The following is a 27,761-nucleotide window of genomic DNA, read 5'->3' on the forward strand; positions in this document are numbered from 1 at the left end:
ATCATCTTGAGGGCTTCCACTCCCCGAGAGGCCTTTTCTAAGTCTCTGTCCACAAGGATGCAGGCAGTTGCCTCAGGGCACTCAGGCAATTAACCTGTTTATTTCCTTCACATCACTTAGAGCCATCTGCAATGACCTCTTGTGTTTGTCTATCTCCCTGTGCTGGAAAGCAAGCTTTACTGGGGAAGAGGGGGGCTTGTCTGTTTTGTTTAACACTGTATCTCAAGTACCTGGCATATAGCAGATGCTCAATTATATTTGTTAGATGGATGGATGGGAAGATGGATGGATGGGAGGATGGATGGATGGATGGATGGATGGATGGAAGGAAGGATGGGAGGATGGATGGGACTGGAATAGCCCATGCCTATGCATCACTGGGGACCAGAGAGGATAGTCATGACCATATCTGGGAGAGGGGGGCAGATTTACATCACATAAAGAAGATCTGGTCCACTCCAGGGTCAGATGAATGAGATGACTGTGCAAGCTCCATGGACCCTATGCCCGTCTCCAAACAACCTTCTCTCTATCCCCTCAGATAACAGATGGACATTCTGGTGGCATAGCTGAGCCAAATCCTCAGGACAAAAGGCAGAAGAGCCAAAAGGCTATTTCATTCCTCTTTCTCACTCTCACTTTTTCCACCTTGAGCTGGTAGCAAGGGCCACAGCTGCCCGCAGGGGCTACGTTCAGGGGGTCTGGGGAGGCTCCCCTCAGGCAAGTCTGACCTCTGAGCTGAGGGCCCAGGGGCAGCCCTCGCAGGGAGAAGGGCCACAGGAAAGAGGCAGCCCCTCCTTTGGCATCAGGGCTCTCCATCACCACGAAGTCCCGTCTTCCGGTCCAGCTGTGCTGATTCCGATCAGGCCTACATCCCTGCCTCCTGCTACGACTCGTGGGCTGCTCCACAAACCTCAAGAAATAGCCACATCGGAAACTCCCACACGTGTGCGCAAGGACAGACGTTTAAGTTGGTCACTGCAAGAATATCAGCAAAAGCAGAAGACCAGAAAGAAACCATTCAACCAGTCTATCAACTGCAGACTAGCGAAATACATTTTGGTATCTAAAATCTGGTAGGGCATGGGTGGGGGGATTAAATTGGGAGACTGGGATTAACATATATACACTATTATATATAAAATAGATAATCAACAAGGACCTACTGTACAGCACAGGGACCTCTATTCAATACTCTGTAATAACTAAATGGGAAAAGAATCTGAAAACGAATGGATATATGCATATTTATAATTGAATCAGAAAATGAATGGATATATGCATATGTATAATTGAATCACTTTGCTGTACACCTGAAACTAACACAACTTTGTAAATCAACTATACTCCAATATAAACTAAAAATTAACTTAAAGAAAAATCTGGGGACTTCTCTGGTGGCGCAGTGGTTAAGAATCTGCCTGCCAATGCAGGGTACACGGGTTGGAGCCCTGGTCCAGGAAGATCCCACATGCCGCGGAGCAAATAAGCCCGTGTGCCACAACTACTGAGCCTGCGCTCTACAGCCCGCGAGCCACAACTACTGAGCCCGCATGCCACAACTACTGAAGCCCGCAGGCCTAGAGCCCGTGCTCCGCAATAAGAGAAGCCACCACAATGAGAAGCCTGTGCACCGCAACAAAGAGTAGCCCCCACTCACCGCAACTAGAGAAAGCCCGTGCGCAGCAACGAAGACCCAACGCAGCCAAAAAGAAAGAAAGAAAGAAAGAAATAGAAGACGTTAAAAAAAAAAAATCTGGTAGGGCCACACAGCGGCACATTGGGCAGCCACTGAAAAGGACCAGGCAGATCGTCATGGACTGACGCAGAATAATCTCCAAGACATAGTAAGCTAAAAAATAAAAGGCTAGGTGACATAGAATTACACCTCTTATGTTTTAAAAAGAGGGATATATTTTCACACACACACATATACATACCTAAGGTGTACACACACACACACACACACATCTTCAAATACTTGTGTATGTTGGATATATCGTGAAGCTACTCGACACAGCCAATGATGGTTGTCCCTGAGAAGAGGGTCTGAGGGACTGAGAACCAGCACGGGAGGGAGACCTCCCTTCAACTCCATCTCCTTCTGTCCCGCTCGTGGTTATGCTATGAGTATGTATGACCGTTCCCTCATCTCACCAAAAATGGGTGATGTAAAAATAGTCTTTACTGCTCTCAAGGAGCCCATTATGACCATGAAGCTTAGGAAGGAGAGGAAAGAAACAGCTGCCTGCCTGCAGCGTCCCCAGCAGCGCCCACCTCCAGAGAATGCGCTGTGCCGCGGGCCCCCCGAGCTCCTTCTGTGCAAGGTGACCCGTTCCACCCTCACAGCAGCCCCTGAGCTGGGCACTGGCACCACGGCCACTTTACAGATGAGGACAGTACAGTGGAGTGAGGCGACTTGCCCGAGGTCACTGCAGTGGGCTGACCTGTGGCCCCCAAAGAAATGTCCACTCGGAAACTCAGAAGGTGACCTTATCTAGAATAGGGGTCTTACAGATGTAATTAATTAAGGATCTCCAGATGAGATCATCTTGGACTTAGGATGGGACCTAAATCAATGACCAGTGTCCTTATTTATAAGAGAAAGGAGAGGGGAATTAGAGGCAGAGGGAGAAGCCACGTGAAGGAGGAGGCAGGTTGGAGGGATGCAGCTACAAGCTGAGGATGCCGAGGACCTGGCAGCCGCCTGAAGCCAGAAGAGGAGAGGGGCCTGGACTGGATTCTCCCTCAGAGCCTCTGGAAGGAACCAACCCTGATGACACCTTGATTTCAGACCTCTGGCGTCCAGAACTATGAGAGAACAAATTCCTGTCGTTTTAAGCCACCAAGTTTGCAGCCATTTGTACAGCAGCCCTAGATAACGAACACAGTCACACAGCTAGGAAGTGGCAGGCGGGGACTCAGACTGAGGTGCATGACCCCAGAGGCCTTGCTTCCAGGCCACGGCTTTGTTTTGTCTTCCTCAGATAACCCACAGCCACGCGCTGGTGGCATTTCCTTCCAAGATAAAAACAGTAAAACTTTCATCTCCCCAGTACGCTCTGGAGAGAGACAGAGATCAGCATCACAAGAAAGTTGTGGAGGGAGGTACCCTGTGCTGGTACAACCGCCAGCTCCTTGGACTGTGCCTCCAACTTCCAGCTGGAGGGAGAAGTCTGCTGAGGACCAGAGCAAACTAGGAAACCAGCTCAAAACGGATTCAGGGAGGGGCAGAAAGGCAAGACCTGGAGGAACCAGCACCCTGTGATCAGCACCCAAGCAGAGAGAGAACCCGCTGGGGCTGGCCCAGAGCCTGCACTATTTTAAGGAGTGATTTTGAGATGGACAGACGGACGGGCTATCTCCATCCATCTGCTACAGGGAGGACAGGCAGTCTTTCCCAGCAGCCTTGGGAAACCTACACCCAGAGGATGAGAGATTTATAGGGTCAGATGTCCGTCCCGAGGCCTCTCCTCCCAGGTCCCCAGGAGAGGGAGTGGCCTCCAGGGAAAGGCTGGGCAGCTGCCGGGCGGATCCATGCTGGGCGCTGCCAGGGGACCTCCGGCCTGGGATATTCCCATCGGAAACGCACCGGCTCCGAGCGTGGGAAGCTAACTGTGCCCTGGTTGGTTATGGGCAGGAGGGCTCAGCGTGGGTGCTGCTTGCTGACCCATGCGGAGCCCAGGAGACCAACTTCCCCGGGCTTCCTAGCTGATTCCTTCCCTGAGCTTGAGATCATGTCTGACACGAGAGAGTAGAGTTCTCTGAATGTGCAAAGCAGTTTTCCCCTCAAGCTTTGCACACATTGTTTCTTCTGCCCAGAGCACCATCTTCATCACTTTTCTACCCGCCTAATCTGTTCTCTTTTTTTTCCCTTTTAGGTGAAATTCACACAACATAAATTTAACCATGTAAAAGTGAACAATTCAGTGGCATGTAGTACGTTCACAGTGTCGTGCAACTCACACTTCTGTCTAGTTCCAAAATATTTTTATCAGTCCCAAATAAAACCCCATATCCTTAAACAGTCACTCTCCATCCCCCACTCCCCATAACCCCTGGCAACCACCAATCCGCTGTCTGCCTCTATGGATTTGCCTATCGTGGACATTTCACACAAACACAATTGTATAATATGTGGCCTTTTGTGTCTGGCTTCTTTCACTTAGCATGATGTTTTTGAGGTTCACCCCTGTTGTAACATGTATCAGAACTTCATTCTTTTTTACAGCTGAATAGTACTCCAATGTATAGATAGACCACATTTATGGTTCCACTCATCCGTTGATGGGTGTTTGGGTTGTTTCTAGCTTTTGGTTATTGTGAACAATGCTGCTATGAACATTCAAGTACAAGTTTTTGAGCACCTGTTTTCAATTCTTTGGGGTATATACCCTAATCCATTCTTGAAATGTCACCCTGAGAGTCATCTCCTCTGATACTTTCTCTGACTACATACCTCCCTAGATCTAAGTTGGGGACCTTTCTACTCTACATCCCCCACCCCCAGGGCTGCCATGGACAGTGGTATGAGTTGTACACTGCATAACTCTAAGGGAGAACCATTCACACTGGTCACTGTAGATTTGTATATTTATTACAACCATCTTTCAGCAGATGGAAGAAAGATGCCTTGAGAAAAGGGTACATTTTTCTAATTCTATAAAGGTACCACCTGGTCTAGTGGTGACCCTGGCTCCCATAGTCCAAAGATTCCCTCCATTGTAGCACTTAACCTCACCATGATCATTGTTTCACCTCAATACTTTTTAGGAGAAAAGGATTATTTGGAATGGTAATGGACCATTTTCCCTTAATATGACAGGCAGAATATTTCTTTTTCATCTTAGTAAAAATTATGCTACTTTACCAAAGAGTAGAAATAATACAAATGTCCAACTGGTAAATGGATAAACAAAATGTGGTCTATCTATACAATAGAATATTACTCAGCCATAAAAAGGAATGAAGCACTGATACAGGCTACAACATGGATGAACCTTGAAGACATTATGCTAGGTAAAAGAAGTCAGACACAAAATACCACATGTTGTATCATTCACTCCATTTATACTAAATATCCAGAAGAGGTAAATCTAGGGAGACAGAAAGTAGATAGTGATGGGGTGGAACTGGAAGTGGGAATGGGGGAGTCACTATAAGAGGCCACAAGTGGGCACAAGATTTCTTTCTGGAAGATTAGAAAGATTAGATTAGATTAGATTAGATTAGATTAGATTAGATTATGGTGATGGCTGCATAACCTTGTAAATTCACCAATAACTGGTGAATTGCATACTTAAAATGGATTGATTTATGGTATATAAATTACACCACAATAAAAGTTTTTTAAAAAACAATGTTACTTTTACACCACCTCTAAATCAAGAGATCTGATTCCTTAAACATCATACAGATCTATTCATTTTTCAACAGTTATAAAACTGCTTTTTTTTCTTAAATAAGTTATTAATTTTTTATTTGGATTACAAAATTAGTACACACCAACTGCAGAAAGTTTGGCAAAGACAAAATCCCCCTACCCTGTGATGGTTAATATTTGGATATATCTCCTTTTCATTATTTTTTATAGCGGTTTAGAGTGATTTACACAATTGATGCCATTCAATGGCGTGATTTTCTAGTCCTTTTCATTTAACATTTGACTATAAGCGTTGACCATGTCATACAGTCTTTGTTGCTGATATTAAATGGGCTTATAACAGTCCATGCGGAGGCTCCTGCTGCTTCTCAACCTCATCTGGTTACTTCCCTCTCCCACTTACATCCCAGCCACACCGGCCTTCTTGGCACTTCCCTAGCACATCGTGCCCATTCCTGCCTCAGGGCCTTTGCACTGCCTCCTCCTTCTGCCTCTAAAGCTCTTCCCTGGTTCTTGATGTGGCCAGCTCCTTCTCACCTTTCATACCCAAGTTCAAATGTCACATCCTCAGATGGAGCCACCTCTGACCACCATGCATCCAGAGCCACTCCCTCAGTTTCTCTTGATCCCATCATCCTGTTTTATCTTCTCCTTAGGGGGGAAAAATAACTCTATAATTTCATCACCTGAAATTTATTTATTTATTTATTTATTTGCTTACTTGACAAAATTGCTTTAATGCTTCTCCTACTGGCCCATGAGTTCCCGAGGGCCAAGGACTGTGCCTGATCCAGGGGGGCAGGGACCATGTTTGACACACAGTAGGTACTCAGGAAATGCTTGTTGATTTGAATCAGTCTCAACCAATCAATTTTTCTCCCTCTCAATCTCTCTCTCTCTCTCTCTTTCTCTCTCTCCCTCTCTCTCTCTCAGAAAGGCAATTCAGATTGAAGCCACAGTCAGCGCTTCTTCCTTTATTCACATATTCACTCAGCAAACAAGTCCAGGGCCCCTACTATGTGTCAGGCACTGGAAACACAAAGTTTACTAAGACCTACTTAGTCTTTGCTTTTGAGAGGCTTATGATCCAGTGTGGGGGTCAGATGGGCAAAGAACTGACTGCAAGATGTGGGCAAATGCCACAATGGGTATATGCCAGAAGTGCTGCAGAAAGGCTGTTTTAATGCTCCCCGAGAGACAGACAGGACCTCTTAGCAGCTGAGGGGACAACTGAGCCACACAGAGAAGGATGTGTAGGAATCCGCAGGGGAAAAGGTCCCAAGGAGGCAGCGCATCCCAAGCAGAGGGCCTGGGCCACAGGAAGTCAGAGATAGGAAAGAGCACAGCACAGGAGCGGAGATGGCAGGGCTGGAGCCCGCATCCCAGCACCGCCTGCGCCTGGCTGAGCTGCCCGGCCCAGAGCCCTGGGGTCTGCCTCACCTCACGCCCCAGCCCCAAACGCGCCTGTCTTCCCTCCTTCTCCCGGGCCTAGGGGTCTGGCCTTGGATGAGCAGGTGTGCGGGGGAGCTTTCCAAGGACAGAAAGGGCTCCCTGCTGCCTCCCCTGCACCAGGCCTGAGTCTCCCAGGAGACGCCCAGCTCCCCACAGACCAGCTATTTCGGCCTGATCCTGAAACCAGCTCGTGGTTTCTGGCTGGGGAGCCAGAGGCCTGCAGGCTGACCATAAAAGGAGAAAACCGAGCTGGGCCTGAGAGCAGCCCGGGCTGGCTGCTTCCCTTCCTCCCTCCCGCGCCAGGCTGCTGTGGGACCCACGGAGAGGGAGGTGGCCAAGCCCAGGTCCCCGCAGGGTCACCGCTCCCCCCGACCAGGGAAGGACCTGGTCTCCACCAAGTGCAGAAAGGTGGCTCCCTCCCTAACGCCACCCACAAAGGTGGATGTGGAGGGTTCCAGACCCAAGGTCGGTGCTGGGCCTCCACCTTGGGCCCAGCCAGGTGACAGCTCAGGCCCTGCACTTGCCTGCCTGGTGCCATACTCCTCAGGCACTGTCCAAATCAACCCTCACAACCACCGGGATAGGTGTCTCCTCATGGGACAAATGAGGAAACTGAGGCACAGAGAAGTGGGCGCCTTGGCAGAGCTGGGATTTGAACCAGCTCAAAAGCGACTCCCTAAACCTCTGCTCTATAAGTCCAGGCTTTCCTCTCTCCACCCTCCTCCCCCCAGCAGCGTGGGGAGGAAGAGATTCTGGGTGGGCAGAGGTACTCTGAGAGCTTGTGCTGGACCCCAGCAGGACTCTACCAGACCCGCATGAACCTCTGGCATCTTTAATAGCGGAACTGGCCAGCTAAGGGGGCATGGGTACCCGAAGACCGATATCCTCCTGGTGGCCTCCTGGGCCGCAGCTCCCACCTCCACTTTCTGTGTCCTCCTCTCTGCTCCAGCCCCACAGACTCGTGTATCCCATCAGCTCCCTTAGGCCCACATGTCACCTCGTAAGGAGGCCTCCTCTGCCCTCCCAGCCTGGGACAGTTCCCAGGGTCCACCTCACAGCTCCCTGGACCTCCCCGACAACACATGTACTTGTGGTTGGATTTGATTAACATCTGCACCCCTCAGTAGACTGTGTCCCTCACCACAAGCCTCCCCACAGTGAGGCCTCAATCAATACTTTTGGACAAAAAAGGGAACAGCGAGCTAGATTCTCTCTGAGGCTGGGAGGACACAGAGCCGGGAGGCTGGAGCATGCATAGTCCAAGAGGAACACACCATCACCAAGTGTCAGCCAGAACTTCCCAAATCCACTCCCTTAAGCATATCTGCTTCTCCAACTCAATATTTACTGCTTATTTTAAAAAATTAATTCTCCTTAGCTCTTTCCCATCTGTGTGAGACACCATGGGCAGTCCACAAAATGCTCATCAGAATCAGATGATCCTTCTTCCTCATTTCCTGCCAAAGAACGTGATCTCATGATAACTCAGAGGGCCAACCAGACGGGGCCAGACAGATGGAGCTACCAGCATCCCTCACACCGCCAGGCCAGATGCTGAGCAGAGAGCTGCAGCAAAGTCTCCAAGAGGCAGAGAAGCATGCAACCAGTCCCCTCCCTGGGGATGTGTCACAGGAACACAGTCTCAAGGGTAAAATTACTTGGAATTACTTCCCGGCTCCACCTCTTAGGCAACTCAAAGCATCAGTTTCCTCACCAGGAAGGGATAAAAACCCACACATTCCAAGGATGTGAAAATGAAATGAGACTGGACACACAAAGAGCTTAAAAATACCCAAGGCCCATTCAAAAGCATAATAAGTGCTATTACTATTAGCTTTTTTGTCATTACCACTCCATCCTCTCTGTCCTCTACAACAGTGAGCCAGTGAAGTGGTTACAGACGGCAGTGATTCTTCTGTCCCAGGAGGACAGGGTATCAGGCCAAGTTCAACCCTTTCTAATTATAAGGCCTAAGCCAGTCCCTTAGCCTTTTGGGGCCTCAGTTTCCTCATCTGTTAAATGGGGGTAACAGCACTACACTATCTACCATACTGCCTCAGAGAATGTTTCCAGGGTGGCCAAAGGTGATGTTGCCAGGTTTGACACTCAGCTCGGGGGCCAAGCCACTCGGTGCTCTGAGCCTCAGTTTCTTCAGTCCGTCAAATGGGGAGGCTGTCCTGCAGGGGACCGGCAAGGGCCAAGGGAGGCAGGATCTATGGGGCAGTGAGCCCAATGCGCATCACTGCCCTTCCTGTCTCTGCTGAGCTTACAGGGCAGCCTCTTGGGAGTTGGGGGAGCATGAGCCAGCCCCCCAGCGCCTACCGGCCATGGACAGAGGGTTCAGACTGAGTGTGGGAACTTGCAAAGCAGACAGCGGAGTTTGGATCACTCCACTCCCACAGACTTCTCTGCAGCCTGAAGAGGGTTCAGCCAAGAGCCTGGGCTGATAAAGGTCTGTAGCTGTTGTTGTTTTTTTTTTTTAATCCCCTGAGAGTGGCCATGTGGTGCTAATTAGGTGAGGACACAACACTTCCAGTGACAGACCCTGACGGTTCCTCTCATCCTCAGAACGAAATCTCATCTGCCTTTCACACCGTCCCTCACCCCAGGGACCCACAGAGGGGCTGTGGGAGATCCAAAGTGGATTTTGTCGGGAAAGCTTTGGTGATGCTTTCCCCACACTCATCATGCTAATTTGCTGAAGTCACTAACGTCAGCTTCCCAAGTGCTGGGCCCTCAACACTAACCCCCTGAGATGTAAGGAGACAGCCCTGCAGGAGCAAACAGCCTTCCATGGGGCAGGAGGGGCCTGTGCAGCAGCTCAGCATCACCCACTTGTCCAGCAAGCCCTGGGCTTTGGAGTCTGATAAACCAAGTTCAAATCCACTCTGATACTCATGTGTCAAGTTCTTCACCTCCTTGAGCCTCAGTTTCCCCAGCAATAAAATGGGGCTAAAAATAGCACCTGCCTCCAGGGTTGGATTATCTGACCAGTCATGTAAACATAGGTCCACAACCAAAGGAAGGGAGGGAGGTAAAAATAAAGAACATTTCAAAGGAATCAATATTTGTTACGTCTTAAAAACTATCATAGTAAATGTCATGGGAAAATTTAAGACTTTGTTGGCTTTCGTTACTTTATAGTTTAGTGTTGTTTTTATTCTGGATTACATGTGTGGGCACCATAATAGTTTCAGGGCTTAATTTAAAGGTTCTAATCTGATCCTGTCTGCCTTGTGGGTTTGTGGGAAGGATGAATGGAGATATTCCTGGAAAGCCCTGTGCATATAGGAAGCACACAATAAAAATCCACTATCACCATTATTGCTTCTTTGGAAAAGAAGGTGTGAGAGAATTTCCATCGAAAGATAGTGGGTTGAACTGTGAAAATGACTATACTACCCAAAGCAATCTACAGATTCAATGCAATCCTTATCAAAATACCACTGGCATTTTTCACAGAACTAGAACAAAAAATTGCACAATTTGTATGGAAACACAAAAGACCCTGAATAGCCAAAGAAATCTTGAGAAAGAAAAACGGAGCTGGAGGAATCAGGCTCCCTGACCTCAGAATATACTACAAAGTTACAGTAATCAAGACAGTATGGTACTGGCACAAAAACAGAAATATAGATCAATGGAACAGGATAGAAAGCCCAGAGATAAACCCACGCACATATGGTCACCTTATCGTTGATAAAGGAGGCAAGAATATACAACGGAGAAAAGACAGCCTCTTCAATAAGAGGTGCTGGGAAAACTGGACAGCTACATGTAAAAGAATGAAATTAGAACACTCCCTAACACCATACACAAAAATAAACCAAAAATGGATTAAAGACCTAAATGTAAGGCCAGACACTATAAAACTCTTAGAGGAAAACATAGGCAGAACACTCTATGACATAAATCACAGCAAGATCCTTTTTGACTCACCTCCTAGAGAAAGGGAATAAAAACAGAAATAAACAAATGGGACCTAATGAAACTTAAAAACTCTTGCACAGCAAAGGAAACCATAAACAAGACGAAAAGACAACCCTCAGAATGGGAGAAAATATTTGCAAACGAAGCAACGGACAGAGGATTAATCTCCAAAATATACCAGCAGCTCATGCAGCTCAGTATCAAAAAAACAAACAATCCAATCCAAAGATGGGCAGAAGACCTAAATAGACATTTCTCCAAAGAAGATATACAGATTGCTAACAAACACATGAAAGGATGCTCAACATCACTAATCATTAGAGAAATGCAAATCAAAACTACAATGAGGTATCACCTCACACCGGCCAGAATGACCATCATCACAAAATCTACAAACAATAAATGCTGGAGAGGGTGTGGAGAAAAGGGAACCCTCTTGCACTGTTGATGGGAATGTAAATTGATACAGCCACTATGGAGAACAGTATGGAGGTTCCTTAAAAAACTAAAAATAGAACTACCCTATGACCCAGCAATCCCAGTACTGAGCATATACCCTGAGAAAACTATCATTCAGAAAGAGTCATGTATCACAATGTTCATTGCAGCACTATTTACAATAGCCAGGACATGGAAGCAACCTAAGTGTCCATTGATAGATGAATGGATAAAGAAGATGTGGCACATATATACAATGGACTATTACTCAGCCATAAAAAGAAACGAAATTGAGTTATTTGTAGTGAAGTGGATGGACCTAGAGTCTGTCATACAGAGTGAAGTAAGTCAGAAAGAGAAAAACAAATACCGTATGCTAACACATATATATGGAATCTAAAAAAAATGGTTCTGAAGAACCTAGGGGCAGGACAGGAATAAAGATGCAGACGCAGAGAATGGACTTGAGGACACGGGGAGGGGGAAGGGTAAGATGGGACGAAGTGAGAAGTAGCACTGACATAGACACACTACCAAATGTAAAATAGATAGCTAGTGGGAAGCAGCCGCATAGTACAGGGAGATCAGCTCGGTGCTTTGTGACCACCTAGAGGGGTGGGATAGGGAGGGTGGGAGGGAGACGCAAGAGGGAGGAGATATGGGGATATATGTATATGTATAGCTGATTCACTCTGTGATACAGCAGAAACTAACACACCATTGTAAAGCAATTATACTCCAATAAAGATGCTAAAAAAAAAAAAGATAGTGGGTTGAACACAGGTATTCAGCGCTTCTTCCTCCCCAAACCATACTAAAGTGACAGTAAAGGGGTTTTTCAAAAACACATGAAGCCGTTCAAATGAACAGGAGAGGAGAGAACAGCAGCACAACCTGGGAAGCCAGCAAACAGGATGAGTGATGACAGTCCCAGGAGAGAAGTCTAAGCTGGCGGTGGGGAAAGTGGAGAAGCAGAGCCCCCTGCCTCCAGCCCCAAACCTCAGTAACTGGCAGCCCCGGGGCCTCGGGAAGGGGGTAGAGGAAAAAGAAACCCACAAGGACTGATTGAATGTCTGTTTGAGAAGCTGCTAGATACTCCAGATACCTTCTACACTCCTGCAGCCAAGTGACTGCCCTTCCCACAACCCACAGAAGGGGGGCAGATTTATTCTCTGGAGAGGAAGAAATAGAGGGTCTCTGTCTTGGGGGACACCAGGGACCATACTGACAGCAGGAGGGTAACACGCAAGTTTGATCCCACAGTTTGAAACCCTCAGCGTCTTCTCAACTAGACCCTCAAAATGATGGTAGACAGATATTTCCCCTCCAGGCAGAAGATTGCACAAGTCTTCTCTGAAGAATCTCATCAGCCCAAGAGAAAAGACTGAAAGATATAGCAGAAGTGCCCCGATGGAGCAGCCCAGCTTCACCAGCCCATAGCCAAGCTCATCATCAGCAAGCTCCTCCTGCAAGCACGGAGCTGCCATCAACTTTTTGGTGCCCATGCATTAAAGCATCCCAGATGAGTGGACAACCAATAATTCACCGGGCATCTGAAGAAAGCCACTAATAAGACAAACATAAATTAAAACAAATAAAAAAGAAAATATGCCTCTTGGAGGAAACAGAGACCTACCTGTGGAAAAGTACCCTCCAAGAAAAGGGACATACATGGAAAAAGAATGTTATAAGAAAGAAACATTCGGGAAACAAAACAAAGCTCTTGGAATTTTATTTTTTTAATGAAAGCAGTAATTGAAAACTCAGTGGAAGGTTCATAAGATAAAGTTGAGGTAACTGCCCAGAAAATAAATGAGACGAGAAAGAGATGAAAATCATAAAAACAATCTAGGAATTCCATTATGGAAATAAGAAAACATCTAGAAAAAAACAGGAGAGAGAATACAAAGAGAAAGAAATCATGAAGGACATAATTCACAAAAATTTCCCAGAATTTAAGGACATGAGTTTATAGATTATGAGGGTCCACTCAGTCTCCAGCACAACGGGTGAAAACAGACACATGCCAGATTCCACCATCATAAACAGGGGGATAAAGAAGAGTCAGAAAAAAAAAAAAAAAAAAAAAAGAAGCTTTCAGAGAAGGAGAAAAAACTGGTCATACACAAAGGATCAAGAATCAGATTGGCTTTTATCTCCTCAAAAATGAAACTGAATCTCAAAGCTAATGAAGCAATGCCTTAAAAATTCTGAAAGAAAACTATTTCTTGCTTAAAAATTTAAACCCAGCTAAACTGTCCCTTAAATATTAGAGAAGCATCAAAACTTTCAGATATGCAAGATCTCAATTTGCCTCACATACATCCTTTCTTGAGAAGCTACTAGAGAAAGTGTTCCATTTAAACAGGGAGTAAATCAAGGAGGAAGACCTGGAAACTAGGAAACAAGGAATCCACCATGAGAGCATTGAAGGGTATTCCAAGAATGATAAAGAAGATCCCAAGTGTCAGCTCCCAGTCATAGAGAGTAGCCAGGGCAGGTCAGAAGACTCCAGTAGCAATCACCTTCATGGGGAAGCTATCAATAGGATCTTGAACACATAGCTAGACATATTAAAAGGAGATTAACATATTTTGAAGGAAAATTTGGGGTAGAATTAGTGATTAAGTACATAGATAATCAAGTTGGGGAAAAAAAGGCAATTACTAACTCCAGGGAAAAGAATAATTGTACCGGAAAAGCAATCACAAGACAGTGCAGAGCTCAGCTGTGAATAGCATCTACACAGTCATAATAATGTAAACTCTGAATACAGTTTTCATCAAAGTTAATACAAAACTATGTTGGGATTCTATGAGATGGGGCGCGCATGCATGTGTGCTGGGAGAAGACAGGAGGTGCAAAGCAAAGGGGTGACTGAGCTAAATCCTCATGTTCCATGATGAAAAGTCAATAGGCTGTTGACTAAAACAGGGGAAAAATTAAGATATGAGCAATATACTCAAGTTTTTTAGTGATTACAGAGGTAACTATCCAAAAATCAGTTAAAGGGTTGATAATGGTTACCCCTGGAGAAGGGGAAATTAGAGAAGCAACAAAGGAGGGCTATTTTTCTTAATAAGCCTTGAGGAATTGACTCTGAATCATCTTCACATATACCTTCACTAAAAATAAAAACTAAAAATGGAAAAAAAGAACAAGGAATCCCTTTAGGCATGTAATACTCTAGCAGCCTATAGAACGGTGCATATGGAATGTTACTATTTGTGGGGAAATCTCGGGGAGAGGGAAATAGATATGTATCTGCACACATGTGCAGAAAATATCTCTAGGAGAATATCTAATAAACTAGAAACCATGGTTATCTCTGGGGATGCAAATTAGGCGTCTAGTGCACAAGGGTTGAGAGTGAGAACTTTCAGCTTTTGAATTTGAATCTATCATCTCTCCAAAAAAAAGAAAAAAATTGAGAAATGTAAAAAGTAAACACCACATCATGTACACATACACATATACAAGCTGCACCTTTAAATGCCTACTTCTCCCATCCTCTTCTTCCCAGGGGCTTGGCTTCCTTTGGGGAGGGGGTAGTCAGTGAATTATGTCTTAGAAATCCCCTCCCATATTCCCAACTCCCCTGTTACTATTCTCAGCCAGAACGCCACCCCAGCTCCCCTTTCCCCTCTTAGTAAGCCATCAAGGCTTGTAACTCCCCACCCCTCTCGGACAACCCCCCCCCCCCATCCTGACCCTGGTCGGTTCTTTTCTTTAAACAGCTCTGAGAGTTCTTCCTTCATTCATCACAAATATTAACGGAGCAGCTACTCCACGCCAGTCACCAGCAAACACGCCAGAGATTCAGTGATGAGCAGGCAGACAAGGATGGAGTTTGTGGGTTTTATGGAGTTTAGGGGTCCTCGGGAACTTAAGCGTCTACGTCACATATTTTAAACATTTCATTCTGTATTCAGTGAACGTGTTCTCCACCCCTTCCCAACCCCACCTCTTCACACTCCATCCTGTTCCACAGAGGACTTGAGGAGGAAGCCACAGCTGCTAGCTTGACGCCTCCAAGATGGAAAGTTCAGCATGATTCAAGCCGAATGACTATACAGCCTGGGATAGCAACATTCACCAACAGAGTCACAAACCGGGCCCACATGTTCCTTCACAAAAACCAAATTCCCACTTTCTAGAGAAAAAAAATTATTTTTCCCAAGCCTATACTTTTCTCCTTGATTTTTTCTTGGGGGGGGAGGGATTTTTTTCCATTGGAGTCTATTATCACTAATTTGCCAGGAAGCGCCAGGTAAAGCCAAAAGGAATACATACGTAGCAGCTGTTGATTAACATTTAATCTAAAAAGAGCTTATCTTTTATGGTTCTGTGTGCTCATGGCTGTCATTTTCTCTTGAGGTTTGAAATTTCAAAGTAATTTTATTTTTTTAAATTAATTAATTAATTTATTTATTTTTGGCTGCGTTGGGTCCTCGTTGCTGTGCGCGGGCTTTCTCTAGTTGCGGCGAGCGGGGGTACGGGCTCTAGAGCGCAGGCTCAGTAGTTGTGGTGCACGGGCTTAGTTGCTCCGTGGCATGTGGGATCTTCCCGGACCAGGGAATGAACCTGTGTCCCCTGCATTGGCAGGCGGATTCTTAACCACTGCGCCACCAGGGAAGACCCTGAAATTTCTAAGTAATTTTATATTTCACTATATAATTCTGTGTTAAAATATAGAGCCTAAAACGAATGAAATGTTATCAGCCCCAGGGGTCCCGGTATAGAGTATAACATTGCCCCATGGATGGAAAGTTGTCTAGGGAGATGAAAGTTATCACAACACAAAAATATTCTTCAATGAGACGACTATTTAGGAAATCAGACCCCACTGAAACATCTTTCTCTGGTCTGCATCACTGTTGCTCTCAGACTCAAAGGCTTCATCTTGCCAACTATTGGGTGTCAACATCCATTGTCTTGATACAAACACAACAAAGTGGCAGCTCTGCAAAACTGTTGATTTCCCTGAAGGTGCAATGTCACATGTCCATGCCCTCTGAAAGGCCACAGAAAGTCAGATCAATTCACAACCAAATATCAGAGAGTCATCAGGAAAGGTAACATAACAGGGGCTTTGAGGCACTGTGCTAAACGTCAGATAAGTAAAAGCCCTTGGCAAAAAGTGGTGATCTCTCCAATGAGTCTGCAAAAATTATCCTCTTACCCTACACTGCAGAAATCAAGCATGACATGAAGAATGGTGTCTTATGCTCTCACATGGTTCTGTCCAAAAAAAAGTTAAGGTAAAAAAATAAACTAATTTTATACTCAATCTAAGAATTAGCATCTAGTTGAAATTACCACCAAATTCCTATTACTTGTAAAATAAATAAGCCTGTGTTCATAATTTGCAGTGTCATTTTTCAAGCCCGTCAAGCCCCCTTCCCCCTTAATCTACAGTGCCTGTTTTAAGTGATTTTTTTCTGGAACCAATTATTTTCAGATAGTCAAAACATCCTTCATTTCATGCCATCCAGCTCAGTTAGTGTATGAAAGGTTTCATAGCAAAATGTTAATGGTGGTGATCTCTGGGTGACAGAATTATGGGTGCTGGTATATTCTCTTTTGCTTAAATATATGTTTTACTTTTTCTAGAATCAGTATATAAGATTCAAGTTTTTTTTAAAGTTACACATATATATTTTAAGAGCACTATGGCAGTGCTTCACTGTCACTCCACCCTTCCTCTTTGCTAACGAAATTTTCTTTCATTCTGGTATTCAGATAAAATGTGCTTAGTGGGAGCTCCCTCAGCTCCAGGAAAGAACCAGGAATAGTCCAAACCAATCATAAATGTTCCAGTCTCTTTGCCAATGATTGGTTTAGAGGTTGGCATGTGACCAAGTTTTAGCCAATCAGGCATAAGGGATGCCTGCTGAGAAGCTTCTGGAAAAGGTTTTCCTCTCTGATAAAAAAAGAGACATAGGAAAAAAACCTAACCCTCCACGTCCTTCATGCTTTTGGATATTATCACATGAGGATGTGATGTCTGGAGCTATGGCTGCCATCTTGTGACCATGAGGAAGTAGCCAAGAAAATCCCAAAAAAGCCTAGTTTTGAGCTGCTGAATTAGCTAAGCCTGAAATCATCAACCTTCAGACTATTTGCTATGTGAGGTAATAAATTTCTGTTGTTTAAGCCACTTTAATTTGTTGCTATGTTTCTTGCAAGCAAAAGCACCCCAAATGATACAAGCACTGTAACTTTGTGATGTTCAGCTTCCCAAAGAGGTGTGTGAACCACCATTTCATACTTTTCCATTAAGGGAGACCACAAAGGATTTTTTTTCACAAAAACACATACCTAACTCCAAGAGTCATCACTTTACAACCTGAGATTGTATCTCCACAACCCTCTTTGCAAGGCTCCATACTCTGGCCTTTGGAGGTAATGGTAGTCTCTTGTCTGGAGTGGTCCAGCTTGAGTCACACCTGTGGGGTTTGGCTAACCCTGTCAGTAACCCTTGGGGAACTTACACCTGAGCCCCTCTACCTTGGGGGGTTATATCTCCTAGGCACACCTGGATCTCTGCCCTCAGGAGCTTCCAGAACTGGGCTCCTTTCAATTCCCAACTCAGAACATTCTTGGAGGAAGATATTCCAGGGGTTGCAAAGTCAAACACAGGGGCCAGGCAGTTAACACAAACAAGTGCATCAGGTCAGGTGAGAACTAGGGAACTGGAGAACTCATACCCCCTCTACAGGGGCAGCTGACAGGTGGGATCACATGTTGCCAGACGTTCCAATACTGTGAAAACAACCTAGAAATCTGGCTTTTTATGTACAATCTCCAAATTTTTAAAAGGTGGCAACTAATTTAGGTATCCTTAAAACTCCATGTGGACCAAACCAAACTTATCTGAGGGCTGGATCCAGCCTACCAGTTGCCGGCTTACAACCGCTAGACTATTCACACCTAAAAATCACATAACAATTGTGCACAGCTTTAAAACTGCCAAAGCTCTTTTCTGTTGCCCTTTCCCAAGTGTAAGGAGAGCAGAACTCCTGTATCTCAAGACCAGATCCATTTATACGAGGAGGTATTCCATTTACGGGAAGAGGCATGAGGGAACTTTCTGGAACTATTTCCCATCTTGGTCTGGGTGGTGATTATACAACTGTAGACATGTAAAAATTAATTTTAGGCTGGACACTGAATTTGTGCACTTTTTACATTCTACTGTATGCATGTTCTACCTCAGTAAAAGTTATTAATGATAGCAATAATAATAATACATAAACATGGAGGTAATATGCAAAGGTCTTCAGTGTGGAAAAGCCTGCTTTACAATCTTCACCACAAGCTGAGAGATGGATCCTATCACTCTCTTTTCACAGATGAGGAAGCTGAGGCTGGAGATGAAAAGACATTTGCACAGGATCCTGCAGGGTGTGAGTGACAGCTGGTTGCAAATCCACATCTGGTTGGCTCAGCCCCAGGGCTGTTTCCCACTCACTTCCCTTCCCAGGTGAGAGCATCCTACCATTTTCCAGATAGCTGGCCTGCCCAGGGCCTCGGGCAGCCCAGGGGGGACAGCGAGCTCTGGAGCGGAAGCCAGAGCGGGCCCATGCCCATATTTGCCCAAGCTATCTGCCCTCCCTTGCCGCAAACACAGATGTTCAGCTTGCTTTTTCCCTTTTTCAGTCACAGCCCTCCTGAGGCCCAGCGCTGCCTGCCAAACTCTGCATTCTTGGTGAGAACTGCAGTCAGGCAGGACAGGAGGGGCCCGGGGAGTGACTGTAAGCAGCCCTGGTGGGCTCCCTGGAGGAGGAGGAGCTCCATGCACCCACGGGCGGCTCACCTTGCAGCATGCTCCGGTAGGCCGTGTCGGCGATTGCGTAGATGTGGGGGGGCATCTCGTGCCGCTTCTTGCCCTTGTACATGTCGATGATCTTCTCCGAGTAGATGGGCAGCTGCTTGTAGGGGTTCACCACCACGCAGAAGAGGCCTGAGTACGTCTGCCAAACAGAGAATCTATCTTATTTCCAGAACGCAGCAGGGACGAGAGCTTGGACAAGCAGCCTGTGGGGTCCGGCCATGAGAACACCCACCACGGCCTGCATTGTCTGAGCACCACCGTGTGCATTTTCTCACTTCATCCTCACAGTGGCAGCCTTAGACAGATGTGCTCAGAGTCTCATTTTAGAGATGGGGAAACTGAGGCTCAGAGTCCTAGTGGGAACCTCTTGGCATCATTGACTCTGGATATAGGGGAAGAGGAGCAAGGGGCAAGACTGGATTTCTAGGGCACCTGTGTTATAGTTTATAAGTTCTGGGTTCAGATCCCAGCTCCACTCTCACCACTGTTGCTTCACCTCCTTGAGCCTCGCGGGCTTAAATAACATCTACCACTTCTAGAGCATCTACTATGCACCGGCCACTGAGCTAAGCACTTCACAGCCGTCTTCTTCTTTAATCCTCACATCCACCCTGTGACAGGGATACTCTGATTTCCCTGCTGCCCATTTGACAGATGAGGAAACTGAGGCCCAGTGAGGTTGTCACCAGGTCACACAGCTGCTGGGGAATTCGGAACTAAAATTGCGACTGCTAACCCCAGAGCTCATACTCTCAACCATGAACAAAGCACACACTCCCTTGTCTGTAAAATGGGGATGAACACAGCTGCCCTTAAATAGGCATGGTCCTGACACGTTACAACACAGATGAACCTTGGAAACATTACACTGAATGAAAGAAGTCAGACACAGAAGGTCACATATCACATGGTTCCATTTATATGAAATGTCCAGAACAGGCAAATCCACAGAGACAGAAAACAGATCTCTGGTTTCCAGGGACTGCAGAGATGGGGGAATTGGAGTGACTGCTAGCTGGAATGGGTTTCTTTGGGGGGTTATAAAAATGTTCTGGAACCAGACAGTGGTGATAGTAGCACTACATTGTGAGTGAGTGTATTACTGCCACTGAATTGTTGCCTTTAAACTGATTAATATGGTGAATCCATATTATATGGATTTTATCACCATTAAAAAAAAAAAGTCAGGAATTCCCTGGTAGTCCAGTGGTTAGGACTCGGGGCTTCCACTGCTCGGGGCCCGGGTTCAATCCCTGGCCGGGGAACTAAGATCCCGCAAGCCACATGGCACAGCCAAAAAAATAAATTAATTAATCTTAAAAAATTGTCCTATATGTATATGTATAGCTGATTCACTTTGTTATAAAGCAGAAACTAACACACCATTGTAAAGCAATTATACTCCAATAAAGATGTAAAAAAAAAAAAAAAAAAAAATTGTCCTGCCCTACCAAGCGCAGAGCAGCATGTGAAAATGATCAGAACAGGGGAAGGGGCATGAAGATGCTCGCACACCCTGCCGTGCTGTGCCTGGGGGAGGCGCTGTCCTGGTTCTTACTGTTCCTTACTGTACGCTGGGCTCTCCCATGGGCTGAGGTCACAGCCCAGGAGGGAGGCACCAACCTGTCCCACAGGAACTGCTTTTCCAAACAGTAACATCAGTGCTGCCCAAGGCTCTGATGGCCAGGAAGCATGTCTTCCCTCCAACTCCCCCGAGAAGTGACTAAAGGAGGAGGAGCAGATATTCCATCACTGGGTTTCACTCAGAGCAGTGACCAAAGTCACTTTCACTTGACCAAAGTCACCCAGCAAGACCCTGGCAGCACTGAGCTCCAACTTGGCCCACTCCGAGGAGTGGACACTGTCCATAAGGCTGTGGACCTATCCTTGTCCTACAGAAACAATAGATCATTTGTTCATTCATTTACTCATTCATTCATTCATTCATTCATTCTGTGTGTGCCCTAGACACTGTGCAAGGCTCTGCGGTTATATTGGAAGACAAAACACACAAGGTCCTGCCCACAAAGGGCTTTCAGTCATGCTGGCAACTGGTTGAAGAGTGGGAGCCTCCCTCCAGGGCACCATTTGCTAAGGGACAATGGTGATGAGAGTTGGGCCCGGGTGGAGGGAGAATGATGTTCCTGAAAAGGTACAGGACTGGTGGGGGAGGGAGGGAGTAATCCCCCAGGTTCTCACCACTCCCCAAAAAGGGCAAGAATGAGGTCAACATAAGGCTTATCGAAACATCCGTCAGCCACTTATTGAGCACCTACTGTATACCAGGTCTGTGTTAGATGCTGGAGACAAATAAATCAATGATCATTCCTGCCCTCAAAAAGCCCCCAGATCAAAAGGGAGACAAGGACATTCAAAAATAACATCATAAGAACAGGGATGGAGCCCAGCGTATTATGGGAGCAAGGAAGAGAGGGCCCTAACCTACATGGGGGGTGCTCAGAGAAACTTCAGTGCGGAGGTACTCCCTGCACTGAGACTTAACAGATAAGGTGCTAACCAGCTCAGGTATACAGTGGGTGCTCACTAAATGCCTACTAAATGAATGCCTGAGGGGTCAGTTAATTACAAAGCTTCCCTGGAGCAGGGGCAGTGCTGCCTTCGTCTCTGTGACCCGGGGCCTTGCACTGGGCCGCACATAATAGGTGCTCAATAGGCATTCGTTGAACAGGTGGCAAAGCTGTTCCAGGGCAGGGCCTGTGTGTCTTGTTCATCTGTGTCCTGGTCCCCAGCTTGGGGCCTCCATGGAGTAAGTGCCCAACAAACGACCGATGGTTTGAATGAAGGCCAACCAAGCCCTACCTCCTCTTCAGGCCTCAACTCCACCTCCAGCTCCTTTTAGGCCGTGCCCACTGCCACTGCCATGGCCTTTCCAGAATGTGTCATTTACAACCCTAACCACCCCTCCAGGGACCTGGAGGTACTAAAGGGCAGTGGTTAAGAGAATAGAATTGACTACCAAGGATTTGTTGGAGCTCTCATTCTGCTACTTCTTGGCTGTGTGTCCCTGGGCAAGTCTCTTAGCCTCTCTGAGCCTCAGTTATCCTCATCTGCAAAATGGGCAGGTATAATAGCAGCTCCTTCATTGGTTTGCTGTGAGATAGCCCTCGTGAAGCATTTAGCACAGTACCTGGTATGTAATAGGGGGCTCAATAAATGTTAGTGACCATCCAGTGCTCCCTTTGTTTCATGATGATGAAAACCTTGCCACCTTGGAAACTTCACATGGAATGTCCTCTCTCCCTGGAACACTTCTCCCTGATCTTCCCAGAGCCATTTCCATCTGCTCTTTCAGGGCTCAGTCTAAATGTCCCTCCTAGACTGCAAGCTGCACACCAGCGTATATCTAGCACCCAGCACAGGGCCAGGCACATAGCAGACACTCAGTAAATATTTGCTGAATACAATGAATAAAAGAAAGAAGGGAGGGAGGAAGGAAGGAAGGCATGGCTCTCCCAACTCCATCATCAGCTTCTGAAGGAGAAATATCACCTTCCTCCTGTTTGCCTAGGACACCTCCTGGTGCTATGTACACAGCAAGCACTTAATCCATGCTTCCAGACAGATCTGAATCTCTCTCCAGTTCAGCACATCTTTCCGGGGCACAGTGGCCCGACAGGAAGGACTAGGTAGGCAGTAGCACACCTCACACAGAAGCTGGGCTTCAGAATCTGGAGTTTCAGTCTCCATTGCTCCAACTTGGTTGGTCTCACCTGACCCAGCCCACCTGCACTTGACTGTGCTTCTGCTTCCCCATCCCCACGAGCCCCTTTCCAGCTGGTCAAGTTCAGAGGTTTCAACATCCCCGCCTCCCATGTCCCAGCCGGCATCTCAGGGCCCGGTGCCACAGCAGGTCCCAGCTGCAGGCCAAGGGTTTCCCTCTTGTGACCGTATTAGGAAGTGACTCCACTTTTTCCCTAACACTTTATATGGTCAGCTGTGGAGTCCTGAGCTCCCAAGGCCTCCGGCAGAAATGAGGAACAGTGGGGGAAGGTGGAAGAGATGCAGGCTTTAAGTCACAGAGGCCTGGTTGAACCTCAGCCTTGCCCTCATTGCCTGTGTGACTTGAGCAAGAGGCCAAACCCCTGAGCCTCTTCTTCCCCATCTATAAAACAATGGATAACCATACTTTCTTTACCAGGTTGTAGTGCAATGTCATGACTTTCTGAACATGTATCCTAGAGAAAGACCTGGTCCACCAAGAATGTGATCTGCTACAGCCTTGATTTTAAAGGGCAAAAAAGACTGGAAACAACCTAAATATCCATCAGTGGGAGACTGGCTCAATAATTATGGCACACTGCCCTTTAAAGGAATACATATGTATGTATACAAATATACATATATTTGCCTCTATATGTATAAAAGATTGCTGGAAGGCTACATAAGGAACTGGTGACCATGGTTTCTCTAAGGAGGGGAACCGGAAGGTGAGGAATGGGGATGAAAGGAAAAGTTCTAAAATACCCTTATATACTATTTTATTTACTATTTGCATGTGTTGTCTATTCAAAAAAAATGTTTTAAGTCTGAGTGGTTAGATAGTTGTGAACAGACACAAGAAAAAGCCACAAATAAATAAATAAATAAGAAATTCCCCATTTCCCCCTCCCCCAGACCCTGGCAACCACCCTTCTACTCTCTGATTCTCTGAGTTTGACTATTTTAGATTCTCATGTAAATGGGATCCTGAAGGATTCTCCCCTCTCTCTCTGGCTTATTTCACTCAGCATAATGTCCTCCAGGTTCATCCATGTTGTCACAAATGGCAGGATTTCCTTCTGTTTTAAAGCAGGGTTATTACATTGTACGGTGTATTTACCACCTTTCCTTCATCCATTCATCGTTGTAGACTCTATGTTACATATCTGCATCCAGCTCAAGTGTGCCTTATCTTCCTCCCCTCAATTATCAATCAGCCTCAGGGCGAGGACTGGGCCCTGTGACTCTCGGCATCCCACAGAGAGGGAAGCAGGGGAGCCAAGAGCACTTAACGGGCAAGCCAGAGTCTGATCTGGTCCCTCCCCAGGCAAGTCTCGGCACCTCTCTGCCTTGGTCACCTCGTGTGCAGGGTGGGATGTGAGCTTCACTCTCGCCAGACAGCTGGGACTTGGGACAGTAGCCAGTACAAGCAAGGCCCACATCTTCACTGAGCTCCCTCTGCCTGAAACCCTTGTCCCATCTCCCAGCCCAACACCAGGGACAGAGCCGACTGCTAAGCAGTCATGAAAAATCCCAGGCAGAGAGAAGCCAGCCAACAACAACATCCAAAATAGCAAGAGAGTGCTGGACCAGGAATCAGAGCCACATGCATGCCCCACATGTGCCATCAATGATCTGCGGCAGCTCAGGCAAGAACCTGCATCTCTAAGACTAGGAGACGGGACACTCTGGCTTCTACCTCTTCTAGACCCAAGAGGACAAGACATCAGCCAGGACCTAAGCAAAAGTGCCTTGTTCGAAATGAGCCTTGCAGAATGGAAGGGAAAGTGCTCTTCTTTATCAAGGGCAAAGTCGGGCACGGCCAGCTGCCTGAGCATCACCTGACACCCACCTGTAACAAGGGCTGCGCCTTCCGCTATCACGCGCCGGGTGAATAACTTGCTGTGCCCCCTATCTCCACCCCTGTCCTCCTTTATCTCCTCTGTCACGGACAACAGTTTCTATTTAAGTGATTAAACTGACCAGAAAGGAACGAGACAGGAGTGGACACGTGGTCATAAGACTGAAAGGCTTTTCATCTAATCTGTCCAGAGAAGCATAGCAGGAATTTGAAGATTTGATTCATTTTTTAATCTGCTGTCGGAATATAGTCTGAGTCTTGGGACCTTCATAAGCCCCTCATTTTTCCTGATTTCTATTTTGGGCTCAAACATCTGTGTCAGAGAATAGCAGGCGAGATTCATATCCAGGCCCATCCTTGACCTCCTTGGATGAAGATGACTCATCTTGGATAGGAGACCCATGGGAGCCCAGCTCCCCTCTTGTTCCCTGCAGACTGATGTCCTTAGAAATATCCACTCTGTACCAACAGCCCCAGGTTGATAATGCTTCCAAACAAGGAGTGGTATCGATAAAAGGGACTTTCCCTGCTTAGTTAGAGAGTATCTTAGTTAGACTATCCTTAGAGAGCCTTTAGTACTCTGAGCCTCGGCTTTAGTTAGCACAACATCCACTGAATGAAGTATGCTTGTCCCATCTTACAGACTAGCATACTTCATTCAGTGGATGTTGTACTAATTAAATGAGATAAAGAGGAGGCATTTATAGAATTATGAGTTGCTCCCCCCTTCCCCCTTGGCTCTTTAAAAAAAAAAACCCATTGTAACCCCCTCTGAACTATCCATAAGAAGAATAGATCATTAATTATGGTACATCCATAGGATAGGTCACAAAGCCCATAAAGGGGCATTTTGGGGTTATAAATGAGCAATGGGGATGCTCATCACTGACTTGTACGTAGAAAGAAGAGCAGGTCCCCAGCCTAGGTGCACAGGCTTTTCAATATGTAAACACGCACTATTCTCACAAAGAAACACCGGGAATGCACCAACATCTTATCAGCTGTTATCTCTGGGGGAGGACTGATTTCTGTGTTTACTGTGCTTTTCTGAATTTTCCAAATCTTCTGGAATGGATGTGCCTTATTTTCCTAATTAGGAAAAAAATCTGCAGGACATTTTTAGAGATGACAAGGGAGTTTTGTAATTTTCACATGGTAAAATACAAAGGGCAGGACAAGAGGGCCTAAAGATGGAGGTGACTGTTTCCATAAGTTTGCAAAGAATCCAAGAACATCTGTCTGGTAGTAACAAAAATGACCATAACAGCAACAAAACTAATAAAAACAACACCTAGCATGTTGAGTGCCTACAACATGCCAGGAAGCATGCCAAGTGCTTTCTTTTCAGAGTAACCCAGTCTATGAGGCTGGTACTATTCTTGTGTTCATTTTACAGAGAAGGAAACAAAATTTCAGAGAAATTAGATAACTTGCCCAAGGGATTAACATACCCTTTCTGAGAGGCAAGATAGACAAAGGCTGGACTGGGGGACCCTCTGCCCACCAGTTTGGCTTAATGGGGTTACCATGTCCTTCTATATCCCAGGGAGCTGGCCCACCCCACAAGGAACCTGTACCCCTGAGTCACACATCATCTTGTCCAGACTGCCCCACAGAGCTTTCTGCAGTGACGGGAATGTTCTATACCTGTGCTGTCACAGGTGTACAGCAGCCACTAGCCACCGGTGGTTGTTGGGCACTTAACATGAAGCCCAGTACAAGTGAAGAAGTGAACTTGTAAGTATTGATGCTTAATTAGTTTACATCTCAGTTTAGTTAGCCACGTGTGGCTGGCGGCTACCACATTGGACAGTGCAGGTCTAGTCCACTCTGATCTGCACAGTCGACCCAGAGGAGTCCAGGTCAGTCTAGGCGTTCCCATTTGGGACAGGGAAGGCCTCCACCAAGCCTCACCAAGATCCTCAGGTCTCCTACCTACTTGACTGCCAGGATGGACCAGCCTTCCCAAGGAGATTAAGAGCTCTTCTTTATCTCCAAGATGGAGGAAGCGCAGGGAACTACTTCACGGAAATCCGCTGAGCGCTGACGAAGCGCCTATGGGATCACATGGAATCTTTGGATCTCCTTTACGTGGGGAGGGTGATTGTTCTCATTTTGCCGATGGGAAAACTGAGGCTTCAAGAGGTGAACTAACCTGTTCAATGTCACAGAACTAGGTAGGGCAGGGTGAATGGGAACCCAGGTCTGGACGATTCCATCCCACCATGCAGCCTCCCTCAGTGAACACTTCAGCCTCCCAACCTGCACCCCGAAGACATCTCCAAGCCTCTCCCTTCCCTCAGGGGTGCAGGAGGCCAGCAAGAAGTGACTGGCTGCCCCAAGATACTCACGTATATGAGTCCTGAGAAGTACCTCTCCCTCAGGTTGTGTAGCACGGAGGCTTCATTGAGACACGTCAGCTCTGCCATGTCCTCCACCTTGGAGAACTTGGGCGGGTTCATCTTCTGGATATCATCTTTGCCGACCGTGACCTTCTTGCCATTCTCCACTAGCTCCACGACCACCTCATCCCCCTTCTCCTCCTTGATGCTGGCCGCCTCGAAGCCCTGCTTCTCCGAAGGGACCCACACCAGCTTCCTGGCGGCCCAGTCAGCCTGGGCCACTGGGTTGTTGATGAAGTTTTTGTCCACAAAGAGGAACTTCTCATCATCACTGAGCTGGTCCTTCTGCGCCATGGTGCCTGGTTGGTCCCCTGGGGAATAAGGCCACAGGGTCAGAATTAGACCGGAACCAAGCCCTAAAGACAGGTAAAGCCCTCACCTCACCATGTCTGGGAATGCAGTCTGCAGAAACATTCCACAGAGCACAAAGGTGTTCCCTGCAGGATGGTTTATGTTGTCAAAAAATGGAAACAACCCAAAGGCCTCAGAAAAGGATCTCCAGGGGCTTCCTTGGTGGCGCACTGGTTAAGAATCTGCCTGCCAATGCAAGGGACACGGGTTCGAGCCCTGCTCGGGGAAGATCCCACATGCCGCGGAGCAACTAAGCCCGTGTGCCACAACTACTGAGCCTACGCTCAAGAGCCCGCAAGCCACAACTACTGATCCCACGTGCCACAACTACTGAAGGCTGTGTGCCTACAGCCCGTGCTCCGCAACAAGAGAAGCCACCGCAATGAG

General features: G+C 46.7%; 1 protein-coding gene across 3 annotated transcripts in view; it reads right to left on the minus strand.

Annotated features, from left to right (window-relative positions):
* Positions 1-27,317, minus strand: part of MYH11 (myosin heavy chain 11) — a gene marked incomplete at its 5' end in the record, with an annotated part of 109,277 nt that extends 81,960 nt beyond the window's left edge. For all 3 annotated transcript variants that reach the window (XM_082360751.1, XM_082360750.1, XM_082360752.1), the window contains 2 exons: positions 19,023-19,179; positions 26,973-27,317. In XM_082360751.1, coding sequence (XP_082216877.1) covers positions 19,023-19,179; positions 26,973-27,317 — 502 coding nt within the window. The remainder of the gene's footprint in view (positions 1-19,022; positions 19,180-26,972) is intronic.
* Positions 27,318-27,761: the final 444 nt, after the last annotated feature.

Source organism: Balaenoptera borealis, assembly GCF_965194805.1.
Source record: "Balaenoptera borealis genome assembly, chromosome: 16".
Classification (NCBI taxonomy): domain Eukaryota; kingdom Metazoa; phylum Chordata; class Mammalia; order Artiodactyla; family Balaenopteridae; genus Balaenoptera; species Balaenoptera borealis.